This window comes from Lactuca saligna, chromosome 9 (assembly GCF_052625555.1).
Source record: "Lactuca saligna cultivar CGN05327 chromosome 9, ASM5262555v1, whole genome shotgun sequence".
In the NCBI taxonomy this organism is placed as follows: Eukaryota; Viridiplantae; Streptophyta; class Magnoliopsida; order Asterales; family Asteraceae; genus Lactuca; species Lactuca saligna.
Genome location: NC_136425.1, coordinates 11,761,811 through 11,787,264, shown reverse-complemented (window position 1 = coordinate 11,787,264; position 25,454 = coordinate 11,761,811). Strand labels below are relative to the sequence as shown.

General features: G+C 34.2%; 5 protein-coding genes and 1 non-coding gene across 12 annotated transcripts; 5 read left to right on the top strand and 1 right to left on the bottom strand.

The window, feature by feature from the left end:
• The first annotated feature begins 2,124 nt into the window (after positions 1–2,124).
• Positions 2,125–4,100, top strand: ATG10 (autophagocytosis-associated family protein). Of its 3 annotated transcripts, none has more exons than XM_078975938.1 (6): positions 2,125–2,352; positions 2,863–3,075; positions 3,160–3,219; positions 3,432–3,531; positions 3,629–3,726; positions 3,819–4,100. In XM_078975938.1, the coding sequence occupies exons 1-6, from the start codon at positions 2,317–2,319 to the stop codon at positions 3,990–3,992; spliced, it is 681 nt and encodes a 226-aa protein (XP_078832064.1). In that variant the 5' UTR covers positions 2,125–2,316; the 3' UTR covers positions 3,993–4,100. The 3 variants fall into 3 exon arrangements, with proteins under 3 accessions (XP_078832064.1, XP_078832063.1, XP_078832065.1); XM_078975937.1 differs by having other exon boundaries at positions 2,126–2,352; positions 3,426–3,531; XM_078975939.1 differs by having other exon boundaries at positions 2,128–2,352; positions 2,848–3,075; positions 3,426–3,531.
• On the bottom strand, positions 3,979–6,352 carry LOC145017994 (bacterial hemolysin-like protein). Its single transcript, XM_078975936.1, has 9 exons — positions 6,194–6,352; positions 5,503–5,584; positions 5,347–5,426; positions 5,142–5,244; positions 4,898–5,054; positions 4,678–4,806; positions 4,469–4,555; positions 4,329–4,373; positions 3,979–4,238 (listed from the first exon to the last, which is right to left on the bottom strand). Exons 1-9 carry the CDS (start codon positions 6,300–6,302, stop codon positions 4,080–4,082), a joined length of 951 nt encoding a protein of 316 aa, XP_078832062.1. The 5' UTR covers positions 6,303–6,352; the 3' UTR covers positions 3,979–4,079.
• A 2,939-nt stretch (positions 6,353–9,291) lies between these two features.
• On the top strand, positions 9,292–10,865 carry LOC145014761 (photosystem I reaction center subunit XI, chloroplastic-like). The gene is made up of 2 exons (XM_078973206.1): positions 9,292–9,536; positions 10,259–10,865. The coding sequence occupies exons 1-2, from the start codon at positions 9,387–9,389 to the stop codon at positions 10,748–10,750; spliced, it is 642 nt and encodes a 213-aa protein (XP_078829332.1). The 5' UTR covers positions 9,292–9,386; the 3' UTR covers positions 10,751–10,865.
• Positions 10,866–11,714: 849 nt separating this feature from the next.
• On the top strand, positions 11,715–19,088 carry LOC145014084 (glutamate receptor 2.7-like). Of its 4 annotated transcripts, XM_078972456.1 has the most exons (7): positions 11,715–12,439; positions 12,532–12,588; positions 13,213–13,456; positions 13,705–14,987; positions 17,601–17,904; positions 18,055–18,440; positions 18,545–19,088. In XM_078972456.1, the coding sequence occupies exons 3-7, from the start codon at positions 13,279–13,281 to the stop codon at positions 18,878–18,880; spliced, it is 2,487 nt and encodes an 828-aa protein (XP_078828582.1). In that variant the 5' UTR covers positions 11,715–12,439; positions 12,532–12,588; positions 13,213–13,278; the 3' UTR covers positions 18,881–19,088. The 4 variants fall into 4 exon arrangements, with proteins under 4 accessions (XP_078828582.1, XP_078828581.1, XP_078828580.1 ...); XM_078972455.1 differs by lacking the exon at positions 12,532–12,588; XM_078972454.1 differs by lacking the exons at positions 11,715–12,439; positions 12,532–12,588 and having other exon boundaries at positions 12,620–13,456; positions 18,112–18,440.
• LOC145018911 (small nucleolar RNA U3) lies at positions 11,844–12,061 on the top strand. Its single transcript, XR_013667271.1, has one exon. It is a non-coding gene; the product is annotated as a small nucleolar RNA U3 (small nucleolar RNA).
• Positions 19,089–19,204: 116 nt separating the features above from the next.
• On the top strand, positions 19,205–24,423 carry LOC145014085 (glutamate receptor 1.2-like). 2 transcript variants are annotated; one of them, XM_078972458.1, is made up of 7 exons: positions 19,205–19,376; positions 19,455–19,572; positions 21,421–21,671; positions 21,748–23,009; positions 23,135–23,438; positions 23,548–23,921; positions 24,008–24,423. In XM_078972458.1, the coding sequence occupies exons 3-7, from the start codon at positions 21,443–21,445 to the stop codon at positions 24,350–24,352; spliced, it is 2,514 nt and encodes an 837-aa protein (XP_078828584.1). In that variant the 5' UTR covers positions 19,205–19,376; positions 19,455–19,572; positions 21,421–21,442; the 3' UTR covers positions 24,353–24,423. The 2 variants fall into 2 exon arrangements, with proteins under 2 accessions (XP_078828584.1, XP_078828583.1); XM_078972457.1 differs by having other exon boundaries at positions 19,455–19,610.
• The last annotated feature ends 1,031 nt before the right edge of the window (positions 24,424–25,454 follow it).

Genomic DNA, 25,454 nt, shown 5'->3' with positions numbered 1-25,454 from the left:
AGATGCAGCATATGCAGAGAATCAGGGCATAATAAAGCAAAATGTCCTCAAAAACCAAGTGGGGAATCCTCAAATCCAAAGTCAAAGTCAAAAAATAAAAAAGCCAACAAAAAAGGTATCTCTCCTCATTTACCTTTTGATTACAATAAAACAGCTTCTAATTCTAACATTTGAGTTATTTCATAACAGGTAAAGTGAAGGTTGAATTGAATCAAGAAGTTGATTTGGAAAGTGATAGTGACAGTGAAGTTCAAAGGGAGCCTGATAGTGAGGTGGAGTCTTATGAAGTTGATTATGAAGAGGGTAATCATACATATGAAGATGTAGACCAACTTGAGGTTGAAGCTGAAGAACAGGTTGAAGTTGGAGGGGTTGAAGAACAGGTTAAAGTTGAAGAACATGTTGAAGCACTTGTTGAAGTTGAAGTTGAAGAAGGTGAATACCAGGCTGGAGATGTAGATCAAGTTGAACAGGTTGAAGTTGAAGTAATTCAAGATCCAGTTGGACAAGATGACCAAGGACAGGCTGCAGTCCAAGATCCAGTGGAAGAGGAGCATATGATGGAAGTACCAGCATTTCAGGTTCTACAGGGAAAGAGAAGAAGGAAACCTTCAGAAAGAATCACAAAAATTCAAATAAGAAAGAAGTGGGAGGGAAAAGAGGGGAGTAGTTGTGATAAACCAATGGAATTGGATTAGAATTTCATAATTTGTTGTTTTTTTGGCATCATTGACTGGGAATCTTTTGTCTAGTAATATGTGTACCTTTTGGCAGTAATGCATCTGTAACTGTGTTAAATTCCACTGTTTTGCAAACAATGTTTCCTGGAATCCAATGTTACATTCCCATGTTAGATTATATTATATTACATCCCAATGTTTCAATGTATACCATTCTAGTGTTTAATTACTTTTCATTCTAAACATGTAACAAAAACTTCAGAAGCAAAAACATGTAACAAAAATTTCATCCATTCATAACATACATAACCATACACAATAACAGGTGGACTACATCATTCCCAATGTTACATTCCCATGTTAGATTATATTATATTACATCCCAATGTTTCAATGTATACCATTCTAGTGTTTAATTACTTTTCATTCTAAACATGTAACAAAAACTTCAGAAGCAAAAACATGTAACAAAAATTTCATCCATTCATAACATACATAACCATACACAATAACAGGTGGACTACATCATTCTAATACCAATCATGTTTCAATCATGAACTACATCATTCAACCTTAATACATCATGAACTACAATGCAATCCACATTTTCACATACAATGCAAATAACAAAATCAGTGCCAATTTGTGAGTAAACAACTCCCACTTGACTTTGTCCAATTCCTGTCTATTAACAAAATTGGTGTTCTTTTCTTCTTCGATCTTCATTCTACATATGCTGATTTCATTCTCCAAAGTGCAAATTTTCAAGGTTAAATTACAGCTTTCTTCTGGTTTCCTCCAGTAAGGCTTTCTTCCATCTGTCCTCCCTTCATCCTCATCCAGCCATTGCCAGAATTTACAGCTTGGACTTTTTCCATTCTTGAAGAAAAATTAAAAAAATGTTAGGTTAAAGGATGAAAAAGAAGAAAGGGTATTCAACAAGATGGAGAAGAAGAAAGTTGGAACGTATTCAGCTTACCATCGAGTTTTGACAAACTCTAAATTTTCTTCCAGGATTGTCAGGGGTTCTTGAAGTCTTCACACGAGATGGTAAGTTGCAATCACATGGATGATCAGCTTGAAAATCATCTTGTCGTTTTGAAGAATAAGATGAGGAAGAAGAAGCCATCGTAGATCTAGGGTTCAAAATCGGGTGTACTTGAATGACTTCTTATTCTGTAAACGAAGATGATATAAGCACAAAGCCATGTAGGTGCAATGTATTCAACTCAGGTGCCAGATGGCTGCCATATAAGCAAAAACCGGTAATAGCCGGTGATACTACCTTAATATGAACAAAACTGACAAGTTTGTTCCATTAATGAGAACAAAAAAAATAATATTACCTTTATGTGGACAATCGAAATAGTTACTTACCTTCATAAGTCATTTTCCCTTTAAAAAAAAATACTATTGTTTTCGGTGATACAATTTTACCAGGTATTTCTTTCATTCAAAATTGATTCGGGTCAAAAAATTCCGCCCAAATTCACGTTCATCTTCTTCGCCCGGTTCATCACTCCTGTTGTTGAGTGTTTTTTAGAAGGAAAGCCGGGTTCTGCGTCTCCTCCTTCTGCCTACGATTTCTCCTTCATATTCATTGATCAATCATCCTTCTCGTCCTGGCAGACATGAAATGGTCTGGCTGACTATATTTGGAGCTTCAAAATCGGTAATTAACTTTTCATTCTGATTTAGGTTTTCGGAGTTTGAATTTCATATGCGTAGCTTTGCTTCTGCAAACTAGTCACAATACCGCCTCTTGAATTCTGTGCTTTGGCGAATTGAATCTCAATTAGAGTTCAGTTTTTTTTTTTTTTTTTTTTTTTTTTTTTTTTTTTTGCTGTAATTCGTTACAGGTTTGGCGAATTGAATCTCAATATGTAGTCTGTGGTTTAATTTTTGATCTTTTAGTTCCATCTCTGTTTTGACTATATATCTTCACTGCTGTACTGCCATGTACTTGGTGAGCATTTTGAAAATTTAAGATGAAGAAACGTTATTTAGTATCAAAATTTATAACCTGATGTGAAGTTTATCTTTGTATAGAATTTTTATTACTGTATCTGTTGGATAATATTGTAATTTCCCGTTAGCTTTTTTGGTAAATAAGCGTTTATGAAGAACTTAAACTTATATTTATGAAAACTTCATATATTGGTATCAGTGACTATTTCCTCAGGCTGTAATGGCTTCAGACCAGGCAACTTTGGATGGAAGCCTCTCGTCAACTGATTTCCAAAATTCTGCTAATGCTTTTGCTCAAAAGTGGAACAAGTTCAATTCTGGTTTTCCTGAGTGGTCATGGATTGATTGCTCAAACAGATTAGGGTTTCACAGAGTTACTGAAGGATATTTGTCTTTACAGCACGTGTTGTTTCCGAGATCAATTGAGGTCTAGCTTTGAATTCACACCGCAACACAAAATTGGCATACAAAGACATGAAAAATGTTATCTGATGTCTCATTTGTTATGCAGGAAGAGCATGATGAAGGCAATTCTAATGATCACCAAGAACCTTTTGATACTGCCACTTTGGTATGTTTATGTTTATGTTTGTGACATTCCCATTCTGACTTGATTTCAGCTTAATCAAACCATTCCATGAAAAGTGTAACATTGCATAGAGTTTTAGGAACATTATTGGTTATCTTTTAGGCCTTGAAATTGCATCAGAAATCAATTTCCATGAGATTAAGAGGATAATACTAATGGTGAGTGATGAAATTGTATGAATTTGCAAGGTACAGAGCAACAGTGATAGTAACGATGGAGATTGGTATGATTTCCATGTGGTTTACAGTTCTTCCTATAGGGTTCCGGTGCTATACTTCCATGCACAAACTAGTGGTAAGCTGATCACTGCCTTCATGCATGGAACTTAGATATGATATGTGTCTCATTACATTCATTGATAAGTGATAACTGATGCTTATGGAGTATGCAGATGGACAACCTCTAAACGTTGGTGAAATTGAAAAGAACCTACCAAGCAAATCGAGCGATGTGCTGATGGATTCAAAATGGACTTTCATAACTCAACAAGTAAGTTATTGTTTTCATCAAGTCTTTTAAATAAATAATCAACATAGAGATACGTTGATTTATTGATGTGATGTTCATTTTCTTAAATATAGGAGCACCCATACTTGAATAGACCATGGTACATGTTACATCCATGTGGGACAAGCGAGTGGATGAAGCTACTTCTTGCTGATCATAATTCAACAGACAGATACTTGGTATCATGGTTTACAGTGGTAGGCCAAGTGTTTGGTCTAAAATTACCACTTGAAATGCTAAAAAGCTAAATTAGTATGAACATTTCATTTCATGCTGTCATTAACATTGGATACTTTTATAACATCTGTTCCCAAAACTTTAGTTATTCTAATAATCTACTCTACTTTAACTGGTGAGTCAACTCTTATATCGGTTGTTCTACTAAAACAAGCCAGGAATTCTATGTTTCCTTCAGCACCCTTTAATGGAGACTCTATCCAGCCATTGCATTGGAATCCTAGATCTTCCACACCCTTCACTATCTTTTCACGCACCTTATAATTATCCAGCAATTATGAAGATTGATTAGACATTTAGACCTAACAATTATGAAAAGTGATTTGATATGAAGAGATACTATATACCTCTTGATGAACCAAGGGATCTCTCACAATTCCACCTCCTCCCACCTGTACGGATAATTGAAATGTGAGGATTTCTAATATTTAACCCCACAAAAGGGAGATGAAAACATGAAAGGAAAAAGAATTTGGCTTTTTCATACTTGTGATCTACGAGCCTCGAATTGAGGTTTGATTAGTGTAACTAAAGTAGCTTCTTCTTTCATCAGGCTAATAACAGCAGGCATGACCTACAAAAGAGATGAAACACAAATCATTGAAATGAATAAACTTTATGTCTATGATATTGATGGGTCTGTTTTGTTGGATGGAATGAAATACCAAACACACTACACAAGGTTAATGCTCTCACCACAAGTATAGAAATGAATGAAAGATCCAAAGTCACCAAGTCAACTTTCTGAGGAAGTTCAGTAAGATATCTTAGGTTTGTCCTTTCAATAACCGAGACACGTTCATCTCGACGAATTTTATCCGCCACCTATACAAAAAATTAGTATGAATTGAAACCATAAATTGATCATTTTTGTGTTTTCTGATTATATTTATATATGTATGTATGTAACATTTACCTGTCCATATCCTACATCAACACCATAAACAAAAGAAGCACCATACTGAAGCAAGCAATCAGTAAACCCTCCAGTAGATAGCCCTGAGTCAAGAGCCACTTTACCAGTAACATCAATTCCTAGCTGTTCAATGGCAGCTTCTAATTTATGTCCTGCTCTAAAGTAAACATCAACTTAACAAACTGAACAATGAAAATGAAACCAAATTTCATATACAAAGAAAGTTATTTAGGAGAATAATCACCTACATACATATTTTGGGATTTCAGCCTTGATTTCCACAACGGATTTATCAGAAACAGGGTGTCCAGATTTAGTTACAACTCTCCCATCAACAATTACCTTGCCTAAAGTAAAAAAATTTAAATGCAAACACAAGGGAACAAAGAGTCAGCTTTGAGGAACCAGGGCATAAAAAACACAGAATTATCAATTATGAGATGAGTAACCTTGTAGGATCCATGATTGAATGTAGTTTCGACTGTACTGCTGAAACCTTTCAAGACATACTTCATCCAATCTCTTCTTCCTATAAACATAAATTGAGAATAATAGATCAAATTCAAGGTTGATCTTAAATCGGTGAGAGAGATAGAATTGCTCACTTCTTTGGTGGTATAACTTTTCCTGACTTTAGAGTGGCGAAGCTTCTGACTGGACAATTTTTGTGGGTGTTGGGCCATCTCACTGGATTGCAATGTACAAGTAGTCAGAATACATCTGGTAGAAGATAAATCATAACTACTTCATCACTCTCATCATTAGAGCATAATCCTTTTCTCTTGATATCATTTGAAACTTGAAAGCATAATTGCATACCCAGGAATCAAAATTGAAGCGGAACCAGTTCAAAATATGAGCTAAAGGAGCTACATTCCAATTCCACGCCCTAAATAGTAATTCTTTCCTTAAGACAAATATTCAATTTTCCTAATTGGCAGAAAAAAATAATAATAACACCCAAATGTGTTTGATCGCTATAGTTTTGTGGAACATTAAGTAACTAACTCATAAACTACTATGAACACTTAATAAAAACAACAGGTAAATACTAGACATCAGAAATTATAATTAATAGTTGAATACTTCCTTTTCTACATAAAAGGGCGTTAGAATACATCAAAATCATTTAACTCCACGAGAAATTCTACAATTACTAATAAGCTGATGATATCCACGAAAATTTTAAAGAATTTAACTCAATTTCTATCAGATTTATACATGAAATACTGGATACAGATGAACGCGATGAACCGAATGATAAGAAACGAAGAAATGGAAATTACGCAGAAGTACCTGGAAGCTGAGAGAAGTTTTGATGTTCGGATGTGAAGAAGACTCCATTGCTGGAGCTAAGCCACCCGCAACGGCGAAATAATGGGAGCTTCGACAATTGCAACACCATTGATGTGTCGGAGTCGGAGTCGGAGCGTTTGTGTCACTGACTCTGTGTTATCGGACTTAACCACAAAACTGGTAACGGGCTATAATTAGGCCCAATTATATGATGGAATTGGCTTTTAAGTAGCCCAAATAGATTAACTTTGCCATTAAAATCAGCTAAAACGTTGCTTTTGATTTTAAATGGTCCTACATTAGATTTGGTGTTTTATAAGTGAATAAACAATGAAATGACATCTTAATAAAGGGAATGGTAGGTTTTTTCTCCCTGTTAGCAGGTTACTCCATGTTTTATGTCGATGTCACATATAATTTGATGTTGCATTAGATTTAGATGTTCACATAATCCACTCATTGCAACCTCCCTCGTATCCTCCCCAGTCTCCACAACCTCCATTCTTCTTTAGACGTCTCCTTTATGGTGGTGATAGATATACACAAAATTGTTTAAGGACCTTTTAAAACTATTTATTAACTTTTAATGATATTAACGCTATGATTAACTATCTATATGATTTGAAATATCAATTACAGATTATAAATATATAGGTAAAATTAAAGTTTATCCCTAATTTCAATCAACTAATTATCTGGGATTTATTTCTCTAGGTTATCATATCACTTTGAAAACACATATTTATGTCGTTTTATGATTCTATCATTCTCATGTTTTATGCTCTTAAACCATACGATTTATATTGCTTTCATTTAATTTTAGTTAGGATTTAACTAGTATAACTGGTTTGTTACATAAAAAAAGAAATGGAATTATGATCCCAACTACTACTAAAAAATTCGATTGTTATAAGTTTACAACTTATAAAATTTTTATTGGGGAAAGATATTATTCTGTGTTCTAACCTTCAGAACATGTGGGAACTAGTGAAAATACAAGATTCTAGAGTGAAGTTTGGATTGGATGTGCCCCCTTAAGGTTAGATTCAAAAGCTTTTCTACTTGGAAACATATAAAGATTGGTCGAGTAAAGATATGTGGAAGAATAATTCTTAGGAATGGAGCTGGAACAAAGAGATTTGCGGAGGTGTGCTTTTGTTGAAATTATAGGAAGAACACCTCTTATCACATGTTCAAATTAGTAATCAGGGCTTGTAAAGCTCAAGGGTGTTTACTTCAAGGATACCTATGAGTTTATTGATGATTATCTATTAGAGATAAGGAATGGCGCCAACAGATGAGTTTATTGATGATTACCTATTATGTGTTGTGTTAGTACTCTGGGGGAAATTCACTAAGCTTTGAACTTACAGTTTTAGATTATGTTTCAAGTACCTCAGACGATCGTGAGAAGACGATTTTTTTTTTCCAGTTTTGATACTTTGGTTTTTTTTTTTTTTTTTTTTTTTTTTTTTTGTTCCAAATCAAACATTATTTTCTCCAATTTTATTCAATGTTGACCATTTACCATTTGAAACCATATAAATATTTTTTTAATACATTTTAAAGCATATAAAAAATATATTTTTATTTAAAAACTCTATTTTTGTATAAATACACATTTTTTTACATTAAAACCATAATTTTATGTATAAATATGCATCCGTTATATAATGAGAACCAAAATAACCTTAAACTTCGGATCAACAAAATTTTATCATTTATCGCTATGAAATATTATTTATTTATTTATTTTTTTGTTGTAGATTTTACACATATTTTTATTCACACTTAAATAATTTTATTAGTCATATATTGATATCCAACGCTTGTTTGAAGCATTGAAGAAGAGGTGAGAAATATAAAACAAAATATTAAAATTTAATGAGAACACTAAAATAGATGTAATAATGATGATATTTATCATTCATAAATATTTTTGAAAAAAATAAGCTAAAAATATATGATTTAATGAGGGTCACACCATGAGATTCAAGATGTTCATAATAATATTATGAATAATATATGAGATGTAAAATTTCATTGGTTGCAAACTTAATATTTGAGTCTTGATCGATTACACGTCTTCAAACCTCCAAACTCATTTTAAAGTTGCTTATCTAATATAAAATACGATTTTCATATAACTAATACATATTTATACATAAAATTATGGTTTGATTGTAAAAATAATATTTATTTATACAAAAATATGGGTTTTAATGAAAAAATACTTATATGGCTTAAAATATATTAAAAAGTATTTATATGGTTTCAAATGAAAATGGTAAACATTGAACAAAATTGAAAAAAAATGATGCTTGATTTGGAACAAAAAATAAAGTGTCAAAATTGAAAAAAAAAAAAACTTCATATCAAAATCGAAAAAAAGTGGAAATTTAGTGTTTTTTATGAAAAAAAATTCAGTTTTAACACGTCAATATACCATGTAATCAAACAGACATGTTATCATGTCCCGTTAGCAGGTAACCGAGTTGCCCGATTAAATAGTCAGAATTGTAAAAAAATATAGAACAATGTCAAATTTAACAAAAAAAAAAAAAACACAATGTTAAATTAGAATTTTAATGTAAACTTAATATCTTTTGTAACCCGATTGACTTGTGAATAGAAATAGTAAAATTGTGATGAACTTGTTCAATTAGATTCAAAATAATTTGTTTTACCACTACCTTATTTGTGGTGTAATAATTAAAATTAGTTGTTTAAAAAAACTATTGGAATATGTCAAAAAATATTAACGGGTTTATACAATGTGCCAATGTTTTGACATTGTCTAAATTTTATATAATAATTAAACCCGAAACAATTTTCGTCATTAAATGCGCAAAAGAAATTTGTATTACTTTTACTTTTGAAAACATTTCACGTTATATTTATTTTTATTATATTATATGAAATAAAAATGGAACTTATGTAAACAAAATAACCACCAAACTTTATAATTTAACACAAAGTAGGAAATATGGCAAACAATTGTCCTCCATAGACTACGCAATCCAAGCAAATGATATAGGATAAGGGTGGCAAGCCATCCATATATTCATCATCCAATAAGGACCATCCATGTGTCATGAATCATCTTTGAAGGCAAACCCACAAATTTCTGAAGTAAATGGTCATAATAAGTTATATTCAAAACTGAAGAAATTGGGGACAATAAGCATCGACCATGGCTAGCCTCCAGCTCAAGACTGGCTTGACTTCCTCATTGACCACCACAAGGCCGGTTGCACCCAAAGGCCTTTCTGGTTCACCTCTTAGGCTCTTCCCTTCTTCCCAGAGGTCTTCCTCCACTATCAAGGCAGTAAAAACCGACAAGGTCGTTTCTTCTCTTCATTTTTCTGTGATTTTTAAGATTTTATTTAAGAAATAATACGTTGTAATAGGGTAATTTACTGAAATGCCCATGTTGGGGATTCACGATCTGCTCATTGCTCAGTACTAGTTATCAATCCATCTAGATTGATTTCAAATGCTTTATTTGGTGGTATTTGCCTTATATGATGATTTCCTGAAGGTTATGCCTTTAAATTTTACTTTTCATGTTGTCGGGTTTATTGAGAATTAGTAACTAATTTCAAGATTTATCGTAGTATTGTAAGGAAAAGCTGATTTTGATTTATTCAAATGCTTCATACTTTTCCTTAAGATAATGCATATGTTCTAGTTGTTTTACTAGAAATATGATGCTCACGAATGAGCCATTGCCCATTGTTGATTGTTTTGTATCGATTCTTTTGCCCACTTCCAATTTTCTATTACATGTCCTTGATGAATAGTAAGATAATTCGACTTTTAAGTTTTAACCTTTGTCAAGTGACAACAGGTACCTTTGTTGCATAGAAGGTTATAATGGCCTTTTTCTCTATAGATATGAGAACGTGCCATAGTACAAACAAAGAACTAGTTATGGTTTTCATGTCATAGAGGCTTGTGGATCCTTTCGGTTACATCACATCTATTAATTATGTCGGGCATAATCACGTATTTTGTCTAGTTCTATTTGTATTTTCTGTTTGCTAATACGATAAAACTGTGCAGCCTACATTCCAAGTCGTCCAACCCATCAATGGTGACCCGTTCATTGGAAGTCTCGAGACTCCAGTGACATCGAGCCCACTAATTGCGTGGTACCTTTCAAATCTTCCTGGATACCGGACCGCTGTGAACCCATTGCTTCGAGGCATTGAGGTCGGGCTAGCCCATGGATTCTTCCTAGTGGGCCCATTTGTGAAAGCAGGCCCATTAAGGAACACAGAGTATGCAGGTGCAGCAGGATCACTAGCCGCGGGTGGGCTTGTGGTGATCCTTAGCATTTGCTTGACTATGTATGGAATTGCATCATTCAAAGAAGGTGAACCGTCGATTGCACCATCATTGACTTTGACCGGGAGGAAGAAACAACCTGACCAACTCCAAACAGCCGATGGTTGGGCTAAGTTCACTGGTGGGTTCTTTTTTGGTGGGATCTCCGGTGTCACTTGGGCTTTTTTCCTTCTTTATGTTCTTGACCTTCCTTACTATGTTAAATAGGTGAAATCCTATTTGGGCTTTTTCAAATACCTATTGATACATGAATACATGATCGCTCAAATTATGATACACTTTGCTTGTGCTTATGGAAGATTGTTATAACTTTATGGTTTAATTATTATAAAAGCAAACAAACTGATAATAAATTATGTCTTAGTGATATGATTTTCAAAAAGAAATTCAAAATATATTGAGCAGATTCTTATATACTTGGAACCATGCTAAAACGAACTACAAATTATCGTCCAACGCGTTATGTTTTTGTTCAAAATTGACCTTCATTTATTTAGTGTCTAGTTGAAACTTGAAATGGAAAAAAAATGTTTATGGCTTTATGTTGTTCTCTGTAATACATTGGTTTTGGTATATTTAATGTCCAAAACGGTCATCATACAAATGATAAATTAATCCCTAAAATATTGAATGGTGGTTTAAATGGTGATGTGAACTCAACCCACATAAGAAGAAGAAACATGAAAAGAGAGTTGGTTTATGTATGGAGTCAGTTGTAATTAAGCTTGATAAAATGTATATGTAAGTTGTATCCATAGAAGTTTATATCATTTCATCGAAATATTGTATGCTTCGATTTTATACATTTCATATGATATTATAGCATTTTTTTATTTATGCATTTAATCTAAATAAAATTTTAAAAATGTTATGAGCTTAAACTTAAAGAATTATTCAACCGAAATCTTTTTCTGCATATATAATCGAAAAAGTTTCAAAAATATGATTATTAGTCTTTGACAAGAAGATTGAACTGTCAAATTTTATATAAAAACAAACAATAACAAAAGGCGGTGTCCTATAAAAGAATAGTTGAGCTTGGTAAAACGATTTTCTATAACTAAAATCCATCCAAACAATATGAAAAAATAAAAAGCATTATTACTGTCACCGATCTTAATTAGTGGCGGAGAACCTCAACAAACAAGGCATTAACAGAACTGTCGTATTAAGGTCAAAGCCAAAGGTAATTATAATTTCTTACCAGTCACCGGACGCAAAAATGTAAAAGCTCCATCCCACATCGGCGCAAAGTAGCAATGTAATCGACTATATATAATCTTCGGAGAGATGAAAGGGCACGACCTTACTTGAACAGGATCTGTTCTATAGGCTCGTACCACTGTATTCTTGAGTCCTAAGAAGACAGAAAACCCATGTCGTGGTTGATGAACCACGACCATGTAACCAGAGCGTGATTAACGGAGTTTCTCATGTTTTCGGCCATGGCTCAGTAGATGATCGTTGCCGGTCCATCTTGATGTGTCCTGGCATGGTTACATGGTTGTCTGACAGACAATAAAACTTTTTTTTTTGATTCCATGTCGCTTCGTAACTGAATCTTTTTTCAATTAGTTGCTCTAGAATTAAAAACCTGAAATTTATTTTCTTGTTTCATTCAACAATTTTCATGTATATTAAGATCTTATCTGTAATGGCTATTAGCTTCTGACCCCCTTTCTGGTCCTTTTGTTTCTGACAAAGTCTTCAAAAGATCTTTGCCCCACATCATATAGCAGATGAAGGCGAATTGTATTTTATCAGTCTTCAGCGTTAAGGCCTTAAGGGCAAATATGGGTTCTATAAGTTGTGGTTTTACAGAATGTCAAAACCCAGAGATGCAGATAAAGTGTTCGATGAATTGCCTGATGGAGATTATGTTTCTTCTTGGGTCAGGTTATGATTCATCTTAATTTGATCTGCTATTACTTTTCACCCATATCATTTTTATGCCTCACATAGTTCATAAAATATGGTCTTCAATGAAGTTGCTCAACTGAACATGTAAAGTATACTATAGTCCCAGAGAAGATGAAGATGAGTAGGTTAGTATTCGGTTCAGTCAAAAGATCGCTTCTAAGATCTCAGAAAGAAACTGCTAGAAAATATTGTTGAACGAGCAAACCTTAAGCTGATGTTAGCTCACATGTAGATGCATATATTGAAGGATGCATGTCTGGTTGACATTTTGATTTATTTATATATTTTTCATTACATTCCCAATGATCATTTTCATTTTCACCATTTGACTGCATATACTTAAATTCACCAAAGAAATTTCCAGGTAGTTGTGACATTTGAATTCTTCTTGATAAGCGACTGATTAACCTTCTTCTTCATCCCCTAGAATATTGCACACCTTCCCCTGTTGATATTATTTAAATTTAGGAGATATAATATTTAAGCAGATAAATCTTTTGTTTAAACACTTGAATGATGTATGCGTGGGGAAGTATATTGAGTCAACTGATTGGCTGAAGCTCTTTTTATGAGTTTAATCAATAAAAAGAGAGAAGAGTACAGAAGATGAATAGAGTATAGAGAAAAGAGCGAAGCTTATTTTACGTACTTGCAGCAACATGAGCATTTTTTACCATTGAATAATGAAGATAAGTAGCAGGGAGAGAAGACACCTTTCATCTTTAATGTTGATGTTGCTCTGCTTGCAGATATATACAAAAGCACAAGAAGAAAATCCAGCCTACAAGGAGATCCCAGTGGGAGTGATTCTAGATATGGGATCATCATATTCATATTCATATTCATATTCATATTCTGGGGTTGGAAAGGCTGTTCATAGCTGCATCACCATGGCTGTGTCTGAGTTTTACATGGTCAACCCTCACTTCCAAACAAGGATAGTTATTCACCATAGGGATACCCATGGAGACCCACTGCATGCTCTCTCTGCTGGTAAGTCTTACCAATTATATAACTATAAACTATCTCAGACTTCATTTGGAACACATCATGTAACAAGATCAAAAGTAAATACCAAAAAACATGTGAAGAGTACAACACATGAAAGGCTTGTAGTTGTCAATTTGTCATACAAATTTGTTAATTCATGTCTTTCACACATCAGATGTTTCCTATGGATATATTTTCATTGTCTTAATTCATTCATTTATAATTGTCTTTTTTTTTTTTGGTCCCACCAGCTCTTGATCTTTTGGAAAAGCCAAAAGTGGAAGCAATCATAGGTTCAGAGTCAACAGCTGAAGCAAAGTTCCTGGCGGTTTTGGGAGACAAAGCTAGAGTGCCTATTCTTTCACTTTCACCATGTCTATCTTGCAACAAGCATCCTTATTTCCTTCAAGTTACACAAGATGAAAATGAAACCAGTCAATTTAAAGCGATTGCTGCAATGGCAGAATCCTTTAGATGGAAGGAAGTTATTGTTATCTGCGAGGACAGTGACAGGGGAAGAGATATGACAAATACTCTCCAAACAAAGAGCATACTTGTAACATATAGGAGCCTAATTTCAACCTCTTTTAGCAATGAACTACTCCAGGAAGAGCTTCACAGGCTTTCAACTATGCAAACAAAAATATTCATTATGCATGCTTCCCCTTCTCTTGCATCACACCTTTTGGTGAATGCAAAGTATCTTGGAATGATGGATAAAGGATACAAATGGATTATCACCAGTAAGACTATGGAGTTTCTGAATTTAATGGATGATGAAGTTATTGAGTCTATGCAAGGGGCAGTGGGTTTTAAATCATACATTCTACAATCAAGGGATCTTCACAATTTTACTTGTAGATGGAGAAGGAAATATCATGCTAAGAACCCTGTGATGAAGCTGAAGGAGATAAATAGTTATGCTATTTGGGTGTACAACACAGTTTCAGCTCTAGCAATGGCTGTTGAGCAAGTTGAACAACTGAAGATAAAAGACGTGTTGACTCAAAGTCAAAGGGGTACAACACTTTTAAATCAGATGTTAAGCATCTCATTTCATGGTTTAGGTGGTGTTTTCCAACTTACGAATGGGGATGGGAAGATTAATGCTGCACAAGTCCTGGAAGTTGTAAATGTGATAGATAAAGGAGAAAAGAGGGTTGGATTTTGGACAAGGGATGCTGGTTTTTTCACCAAAAAGATAGGTAGGGTGAATAATTCAGTTTCTGATGAGGGTCTGGAAGCCATCATCTGGCCTAAAGGAGGCATCACAACTAATTCATCACATAGGATGCTACAAGTGAGTAGCAAAAATCTTAAAATTGGGATTCCAGGGAAACATGGAGTGGCAAAAGTTTTTCAAGTGAAATACGACACTCAAACCAATGCGACTGTTGTTTCAGGGTTTTGTGCAGATGTATTCCGAACTGTATTCAAAGGATTAGGTCGTGACATATCCTTTCAATTCATTCCATTTATGGAAGAAGATGGAACAATAAATTACGACAATCTTATATATCGAGTCTATACTGGGGTATGCATCTTTTCCAACTTAGTATTCTTTGTTCTATGCGCAGGAAAAGCATTATAATTTCTTTTATTGCATTTTTATTTGGGTTAATCACATAACAACGTGACAAACTACCTAAAATATTTTAAATATATCATTAAATTAAAAAAAAACACTTTAAAATGTAACAAAATTAAAATTTTGTTTTTAATTTACCCATGGGACGGTAATAGGCATTTTCCTGGTAACATTAGTATTTTAAAAACAAAAGTTAGAGTTTGTTACCTTTTAATGTTTTTTTTTTCATTGGTATTTTTAAAACACTTTATGTAGTTCATTACATTTTTTACTTCATAATTTGATAATCACATTTTTTAATTTTTAGCACTTTTTATTATCTAAAACTACATGCAATTTATTAATTTTATTAGTCATAATAATTACACATCGATATCAATCTCTTTTTAAGGCCAAAAATATTATGTTATGTTGTGAACTCATGTAATTTAATGAGTAACCACAACAAGAACAGCACAATGTAAAGAACAAAATGCAATTCCTTCACTACTACTCAAATGAATCAAGAACAAAAGGAGGTTAGCTGATTTGAGATAGCTACTCTCCCAAAAAGGAAATAATTCCAGGTTTAATAGAAAAGATCGATATCTCACTTCTTATCCCGCTACCCTCTTATACTATCAATCATAACAACTAAATAATATAAAATACCCATAACGCCCCTGTACCAACAAGGTGCTCTTTATTTGATGATTACCCCAAACTACCCTTTCTCTAAAATAAGGTGACCAGAGTGGGTGCATAACATGTTACAACATTCATAATTTAATAAAAATTATAATCTCAATTGTAGTGATAAATGCAAAAACTAAATTGTAATCTCAATTTAACTAAAATTTATCCTAAAAATATTTTTATAATCGTTAAAAAGTTTTCAAATAAGTAGTTTAAAATAACTTACAATAACAATAATTAAAAATAACTCTATATAAATGATTATATTGTTACCTTTAAAATAAAAAAATAATGTTTGATGTTTTAAATAATTATAATGATAGAAATTAAAACATTAAGCAAATAAATTTTTAAAAACTAATTAACAATAACAACTATAAATAAAATTAAACCATATAGTATATTTATTTTATCAATGTGTAACTCGCATGTAGAAGTTATTCAAACAATTGAAATTATGCAGTTATAATAGATGTATATATTATTATTATATAATTCAAAATAATCAATACATTATATCAATTTAGTATACAAATTATTCTATCAAATTTAACAACAATGTTATTATTATATTTAAAAAAAAACGTATATTTATAAAGACTTCAACTATATAGTTGTTTTTGCGTAACGTGCGGGCATTCGCCTAATATATATATATATATATATATATATATATATATATATATATATATATATATATATATATATATATATATATATATATATATAACAAGCATAGGAGTGTCGCTATGGGCTCCATAGGGACTGCCTAGCAATGTAGTGACATTCTTGAATTCTTTATTTTTATTTTTATTTTCTTAATCCGGTATATATAGACCCGTTTTAGGGTTTTTTTAGTTGACTAAGTCAAAGAAGGTTCATACGCTCTCACTAGCTTCTCTCGACCCAGCCTCCTTGAGCTTCTTCAACGATAGCCAGCTCCTTCCCTTCTTCCTGCGATTTCTCCTGCAATCGAACTACTCCTTACTTCTTGACAGATCTGTACCTTGATTAAGGATATTGTGTTGATCATGTTCCTTTAGTACAATACACTAAACAAAAATCAAACACCTGGAATGGATGCTTCTGTATTGCTTTATTCATATCCATATTGACCTTGGATTCACTAGCTAGGAAACTTCTTTTCATGGAATTCTATGAGAATCCATTTCATTTGACTTAATAGATCAAAAGAAGAAACCTAGCTAAATCCGAGGTGCAAGTGGATCCAAGGCTTCAAGCAAAACCTAAGCGAACAAAGACATTTTACTTGCTAGATCAAAAGAAGAGACCTAGCTAATATATTTAAAGTTTTACACTTTTCATTGTTTGAAAAATAACCAAACATATCAAAATTAATAATGTTTATACTGTACAGTTAGAGGTTTATATCAAATATTTTCAAGCAAAAAATAAATAAATATGTTACAACATTCACAATTTAAAGATCATAGTTTTTATTAAACTGTGAATGCTGTCACATAATTTTTTGTCTTAAAAATTAATCGGTATTGATGTCTAATTATTAAGATTACAAAATTAATACATTTCATGTATTTTTAGATAATAAAGAAATGCTAAAACTAAAAAAAATGTAATTATCAAATTGTGAACGAAAAAAGTTATGAAAGGTAACGAATTATGTAAATTGTTTTAAAAATACAATGAACTAAAAAGACATGCAAAAGTAGCAAACTCTTGACTTTTGTTTTCAAAATACCCATGTGACCGGGAGAAAGGGCTATTACCGGTTACAAGAGTATTTAAAAAACAAAAGATAAAATTTGCTACCTTTTAACTTTTTTTTAATGGTATTTTTAAAACACTTTAAGTAGTTTGTTAGCTTACCTTATTATGCCATTAACCTTTTTTTATTTACACCAGGAATTTGATGCTGCAGTTGGAGATATAACAATCATGGCTAATAGAAGTCTATATGTTGACTTTACACTGCCATATACTGATCTTGGCCTTGGAATGCTGTCTCGAAACACTCATGCAGGCATGTGGATCTTTATGGAACCACTGAGTTCAGATCTGTGGCTTGTGTCTGCTTGTTTCTTTATATTACTTGGTTTTGTCATTTGGATTCTTGAACATCCAACGAATGAAGAGTTTCAAGGTTCATCATCACAACAGATTGGAACAACGTTATGGTTTGCCTTTTCAACCCTTGTTTTTGCTCATAGTAAGCTCTCACATCCCTGGGTTTTTTCTTTTATACCTAAGACACTTTTGTATTCATATGAGATATAAGATACAAAAACTTTCTATTTTGGTAAACTAAACTTAAATTGGACAAAAGAGTCAAACATAAGTTGGTGGTTGAAAATTGCAGGGCAGAAACTGCAGAGTAATTTGTCAAGATTTATAGTGACTGTGTGGTTGTTTGTAGTGCTGGTACTTGCTTCAAGCTACACTGCAACCCTGAGTTCGCTATTCACTATTGAACAAATTCGGTTAGCCTCAAAGGGAGACTTAATTGGGTACCAAGGTGGTTCCTTTGTGAAGGGAGATATCGTTAGGAACTTTAATTTTAAAGACACCAGTTTGAGGCCATATTCTACATTTGAGGAATATGCTGATGCTTTATCAACTGGGAGCAAGAAAGGTGGTGTTGATGCAATTATTGATGAAATTCCATACCTGAAGGGATTCCTAGCTCAGTATCCATCTGGCTACTCCATGGTTGTGTCTGAAGTCACCACTAGTGGTTTTGGCTTTGTGAGTGTCCTCTCCTGAGTCACTACACTTACTAGTCACTAGTTATACCATTTACTGAAGTTTGTAGATGAACAACTCTATATGTAATAATATATCATGTGCAGGCATTCCCGTTAGGTTCACCCTTGGTCCCTGAGTTATCAAGGCAGATTTCCAGGCTACGAGAAAATGGGAGCTTAGCAAAGTTGGAGAAGAAGTGGTTTAAATCAAATCAACAGTCAAAGGATTCCAAGCATGCTTCAAAGATTCTAAACCTGAAAGACTGCCGTGGTCTGTTTCTTATTAGTGGAGTCTCAATGGCTGTGGCCCTTTCCATATTCTTGTTTTATTTTATTCATGAGAAACTGCATTTCACATACACAATGCTGGCTGGAGGAAAACTTGCATTCATAATGAGGATTCTCAACCCTAAACCGGTGGTTGAACTTGAAACAAGATGATCCAAACCGAACAACAACTACAACTATGCCATTCATCTTGTCTATGTTTATTCCTTTCTAGCTTCTAGGCTCAGGCATATGAAGATTCATTAGTAAACCTGTTTATCTCTCCAATTTCTCCTTTTAGTCGTGTAGTTTTTTTAATCAATGGTAGCAATGTGAGGTATGACAAAACAATGTTGAATGTGAAGATTCTGTCTCTTTAACATCTTGTTGATCATGTTTCAAACATTCCTTTCTATACTTGTTTTTTTAGATGTAGTCAATCATGAGGTTCAAAAACTGTCGGTTCATTTTTAGATTTGCAATTGCTTGTACTCAACCTCCACCCTTTCTACAACTGGATCATAACAGTTGGAAAATCCTTTAGTTACAATATCCGTTATTGCATTATGAAAGCTGATTTCACTTGTTCTCTTTGCTAATCATGGCAACTTGAGGATGGCACTCTATTTGCATAATCAGATGGAGTGGAGTTGAAAGTAGAAGATGCATGGTAACTTTTACACATAGTCTTTTTACCTTGTGGCTTTACAATCCTTTTTGAATGTTTCTGATGTGTATTTGTTTTCAGTCACTTCATTTCTGCCCTGCTCTGCTTAAGGCTGTAAAAACAATGAAGAAAGGGGACATGAACATGGCTCAAGACTCAAGAGAAGATCAAGGCTGCTGGAAAAAAAAGAAGGAAGAGGGTAATGTGTTCTTTAAAGCCGTTAAATAATATGAGAAGGTAATTAGACTCTGGTTGACTAGTCATAAGTCAAGAACTAACTAAGTTGTACTAATGCAAAACTAGTGTATGACTAGATCTAGTTTCTATTTTTGACCTTTCCAGGCTGCTAATTAAGTTCATTGAGTATGTCACTAATTTTGAAGAAGAAGAAAAGCATTGAAGGTTACCTGTAACCTTCATAATGCAGCTTGCCGTTGACAGTTTGTTGTTTCTAAATTTATATGCTGTTTAAAAAGTTGTTAATAAGTGGTGGGGAACCATGATTGAGACAGGTGTGGGAACTTGACACTAAGTATTTAAACTAATGCTTTGACTGGGTAGTGGCAGTATGATAGCCATGAATATTGCTTTTGATTATGGACCCCACCTTCTCAATTACATCACATTTACCAACTAGTTTGGGCTTGGATCCCACACCCCGTTCGGGTGTTGACTTTGATGGGGAGGAAGAAGCAACCTGACCAACTTCAAACAACCCATGGTTGACTTGGGCCTATTTCCTTCTTTATGTTCTTGACCTTCCTTACTACGTTAAGTAGGTGAAGTCATTATTTGGGCCTTTTTAAATTCACCATTCTAGTTAATTATGATATACTTAGTTCGTGCCATAGAAATTTGTAATAAGTTTTATTGTTTAATTTCTGTAAAAACAAACAAATTTATAATCACTTGTTTTTGTGTGACATGTCATATACGTTTTCGTTCAAAATTGACATTCAACTATTATATCACATAATCATCACAAGGTGATACTTGGCGAATTAGTTATCCGCATGTCTTAATGTCATAAAGGTCAACTGTGTATATCAAAACAAGCACTACCCTATTTGTGGCGAACTTGTGTCCCTTAATCCTTTTCATCCAATTAGATCATATGCCTAACCTAACATGAATATATGGATTTACTCTTTATGTTTAGGACGCAAACAATATAAAAGCTACATCCCAAGTAACTGAATTATGAAATGCCTCAAGGAGATTATAACTCCCAATGTTCTTGTTTTACTGGTGTTGATTGAGGTTAGTGGCCAGTTTAGAGATGTGAAGCAACTGTTCTATGAAATGCCTGATAAAGATTATGACAAGATAGAGAGTTTTTTTGGTTTGGTTTAGGTTTTATCAAGTTTTATTTGTTGTAACGAGCTAACAAAGACAATAATTCTACTATGATACTTGGAATCACAGTTTTATAACAAGCTAACAAAGACAATGATGCTGCTATATATGAACTTGTACTCATGCATTAAGGATTGTACAAATATTGCTCATGATTTGAGTAAGATTTCTTCTTTGTGCCTATGAATTTGTTGGCTCAAGAGAAGATTTCTCATTTTGGCCACGCAACTACAGTCCCCTGAATTCTCTTATTTTCATCATGCACTGATCTTTGCTGTCAAGAAAGTGTCTAAATTACTATTGTAAAGTTTCCCTTATTTTTAGTAATATAGTTTTTAATTATATGGAAAAGAAAATTATTTCTACCAGATATTGACCATCTAGTTTGCAGGTTCCCATTGATGCTGATAGGTCTGACCAAATCAGTAGACTTTTGTTCCTATTCAACGGTTCAGACTAAAAGAATACTGACTAGGTTTTAGTTTAATCAATGTCAATATTTTCATGGCTGCCTAACTCAAACTTAAAAGTCAACTAATGAGCTCCCATATATTACTTATGTTTGTTCATGTTCTTGTTTAAGTCGACAGGACTCCATTTTCTTTCTTTCCCCACCTACTAAAAGTGTTACTGTGTCATCTTGATCTTACTAAAAACTTAAAAATAAATTGTTGCCGATGATAAATTTCAGGTTATATCCATTTCTAATCTTGATGTTGCTTAGCTTTCAAACCCTTTCAAGAGCACATGAACACCCCCGATCTTACAGTGAAGTACAAGTGGGAGTGATTCTTGACATGAAATCATGGGCAGGGAAGGTCATTTATCGTTGCATCAGCATGGCTATTTCTGACTTTTACGCAGCCAATCCTCACTACACAACAAGAATAGCTTTTACAACCAGGGATACCAAAGGAGAACCACTGCATGCCTTGTCTGCTGGTACTGTCTTTTTATCTTTTTTTTTTTTGGAAAACTTTCAATTTTAAATCTTAATATACTGTTCATGCACATTCAGCTCTGGATCTATTGGAGGACACTAAAGTGCAAGCGATAATAGGTCCCAAATCAACAGTTCTGGAAGACAAAGCTAACATACCGATTCTTTCCTTGTCAACTAGTCCCTTTTCAAATAGGAATCCTAATCTTCTTGGAATCACACAAGATGAAACCAGTCAGTTCAAAGGCATTGCTGCCATGGTAGATTCCTTTAAAGCAAAGAATGTGATTGTTATCTGCGAGGACACTGCAAATGGGAGAGAAATGGCTACTTATATGGCTAGAGCCTTTCAAGAGAAAAACATACACGTTACGTATACTAGCCTAATTTCAACATCTGACAGCAACCAACAAGTCCGGGAAGAGCTTCATAAGCTTCAAACCATGCAAGACACGGTGTTTATAGTGCATGCACCACCTTCTCTAGCATCCAATCTTTTCTCCTTTGCAAAAGATCTGGGCATGATGGGTGAAGGATACATATGGATTGTAACAAGTAAGACTACCAACTACTTGGATTCCATGGATGCTGAAGCAATCGAATCAATGCAGGGGGCTGTGGGTTTCAGATCATATTTTCCATCATCAAAGGAGCTTCACAACTTTTTATTGAAATGGAGAAAGGAACATTATGCTTTGAACCCATTTATGGAGTTCAAGGAGGTAGATTCCAATGGTATATGGGCATATGATGCAGTTTATGCGCTAGCCATGGCTGTTGAGATGGTACAAACTGCAACAGAATTCACTTGGAAAGACCTGGGTAACAATATTGGCACATCACTACTTTTAGACGAGATGTTAAGAGTCAGGTTCCATGGTTTAGGTGGTGAATTCAAGCTTATGAATGGGAGGATCATCTCCAATGCCATGGAAGTTGTGAATGTGATCGGCAAGGGTGATAGGAGGGTTGGGTTTTGGATGATGGCTACTGATGAGTTTCTGAAAGAAATAAAGAAACCAAATTCCTCTTCGAATCAAGGCCTTGAAATTATCATCTGGCCAGGTGGGACTACAAGCATTAATCCGAAGCATAGGAAGCTACAAAGAAATGGAAGAAAGAAGCTCAGAATTCTGTTTCCAGGTTCCAGCAGATTCCAGAATATAGCACAAATAAGTGTTAATCCAAGAACAAATGTATCGGTTTTGAGCGGGTTCTGTGGGGATGTCTTCAATGCTGCGTTTAACTCCTTAGACTATGGAGTCGGCATTGAGGTTGTTTCGTTCTCTTATAAGGATGGAATTACTTACAATGATGTGATCCAAAAAATCTATCTTAAGGTACGTATGTGTCTTTTTGCACAAACCTGCAGCATTAAAAGGCTCTTTGTTATATTTTTTGTAGAACAGCATGGAGATCAGATAAGAGGATTTTAGCTAATGCATGAGATGTGGGGTTGTATCAGGAATATGATGCTGCTATCGGGGATTTTACGATCACAGCAAATAGATCTCTCTATGTCGACTTCACGTTGCCCTTCACTGATCTTGGAGTTGGTATAATAGCCCGAAACGCCAAGGACAGCATGTGGATTTTCTTAGATCCTCTCAGTGCAAATCTTTGGATCACAACTTCTTGTTTCTTTATCTTTTTAGGGTTTGTGATTTGGTTTATCGAACATCGTACAAATGAAGAATTTCAAGGTTCAGCACCACAGCAACTGGGAACAACCCTCTGGTTTGCCTTTTCAACCCTCGTTTATGCTCACAGTAAGCTCTCTAACTCTTTACAATCTAATCTCAATTTACTTAAAGATTTGATCTTTTTGAGCACCCATAAAATCTATACGTTAGATCTGTTGGTAATTGAAAATTACAGGGGAGAAGCTGCAAAGTAATCTATCAAGATTCGTGGTTACTGTTTGGGTTTTCGTAGTGCTTGTTCTCACATCAAGTTACACTGCAACTTTGAGTTCACTTTTAACTGTTCAACAGATTGGGATGAAGGATTTCTCTATCGGATTCTTCCAGGCTATTTCGCCCCTAGGAGGAGTTGTCAATAACAAATTTAATGCTGTTGAGGCCTGGTCAGAGAAACTATATGCACCTGAGGACTATGCTAAAGCATTAGCAACTGGAAAAGTTGAAGCAATCGTTGCTGAGATCCTTTACATCAAATCTTTTCTTGCAATGTATTCGGGTGCTGATTTCTCCTTGATTGCAACAGCACCTACCACCAACGGTTTTGGCTTTGTGAGTTTTTTCTAATCCTTTAAGCTTCTTCCATAACTCTCTCTACCTTGATTACGTTTCCATGCCTCATTCATCTACGTTTGCAGGTGTTCCAGAAAGGTTCACCTTTGGCCACAAAGATGTCGACTCAGATAGCGAAAATGCGTGAAGACGGGACACTGAAAGCATTAGAGGATAAATGGTTGAAACATAAATCTGCAGTGATGTCAATGGAATTTTCTTCCCCGTCACCAAAAATCTTGAATCTTTATGGGCTTCGAGGTCTCTTTATTATCAGTGGTGTGTTGATGGCATTGGCCCTTTTGGTGTCCATGATTCAACTTGTTTGTGAAAAGTGGCATATCAAAGATAAGATTAAGATGTTGAGGTGCATCTTACATAGATCTTCAGAAATACATGCACATGATAGTGATGCGGAATCATCGGTTTGAATTTTCTGTAAAGTTAATTAAATATGAACTACTATACTTAACATCTTGTTTCTACCGTAAGAATCAAAATTATGTCAAATTTATATAGCTTTATTTTGATTTTTGAACTTGGACTGTTACTTATTTTAATTGGACACTGAATATCATAGTTCCATAATTTACAAAGATAAAAGGACCTAATTAAACTCATAGTCCAAGGAAGGGTGGTCATGTGGTGGTTTAGCTAGGTAACTCTCTTTTGACTGACACCTGTCATGGGCTGTTTGTTTCGCTGACACCCTGTTCGTAAGGAATGCCTAGTTGGCATACAATAAACTAAACCGAACCAAGGCTTTAATACCAATTTGTAACATCTTAAAAATCACAACAAATTTAAACTTTTCAAAAACAATCCATTTACTCAAAAAGTGTTTACATAACCATTGTTCCTAAAAAACATTATTTAAAATAAGTCTCCCAAGATACAACAACATAAAACCAATGATGTGTACGGTCACACATTCGCCTTGTCACGGTCCTCAAAAGTACTTGAAACAAAATTGAAACTGTAAGCCAACGCTTAGTGAGTTCTCTCAAATTACCACCACATAATATAACAAACAACAACATGCATACTGAGCCTTCAACATGAATAGACCGCCTCACCGGGCCTTCAGCCTATCTGGATCGTTCTTTGGGCCTTCAGCCTGACTGGATTGCCTCGCATGCCTTCAGTCTATCCGGACAGCCCTGGGTGTCTTGGCCTTCAATATCAGCTGTTCTGCCTTCTAAAAAACCATAACCATAACATATCAATACAAACATTATCACAAGAATTAACAACACACGTAGTCATACTGACTACCAGTCTAATCACATAACCAGTACACACGTAGTCATACTGACTACCAGTCTAATCACATAACCAGTAAACACATATCTCAATATAATAACATACAACAACCAAGATATCTAATCTAATAGGTCGACTTTCGTGCCTTCAACCCGTAAGTACAATGAGGAAAACTCACATCTCAATCCAAATATAGTCTGAATGAATCTCTGCTCCGACAACCGGCTCTACCCGATTCCTAATAATCAAATCATTTCCCAATCTAAATTA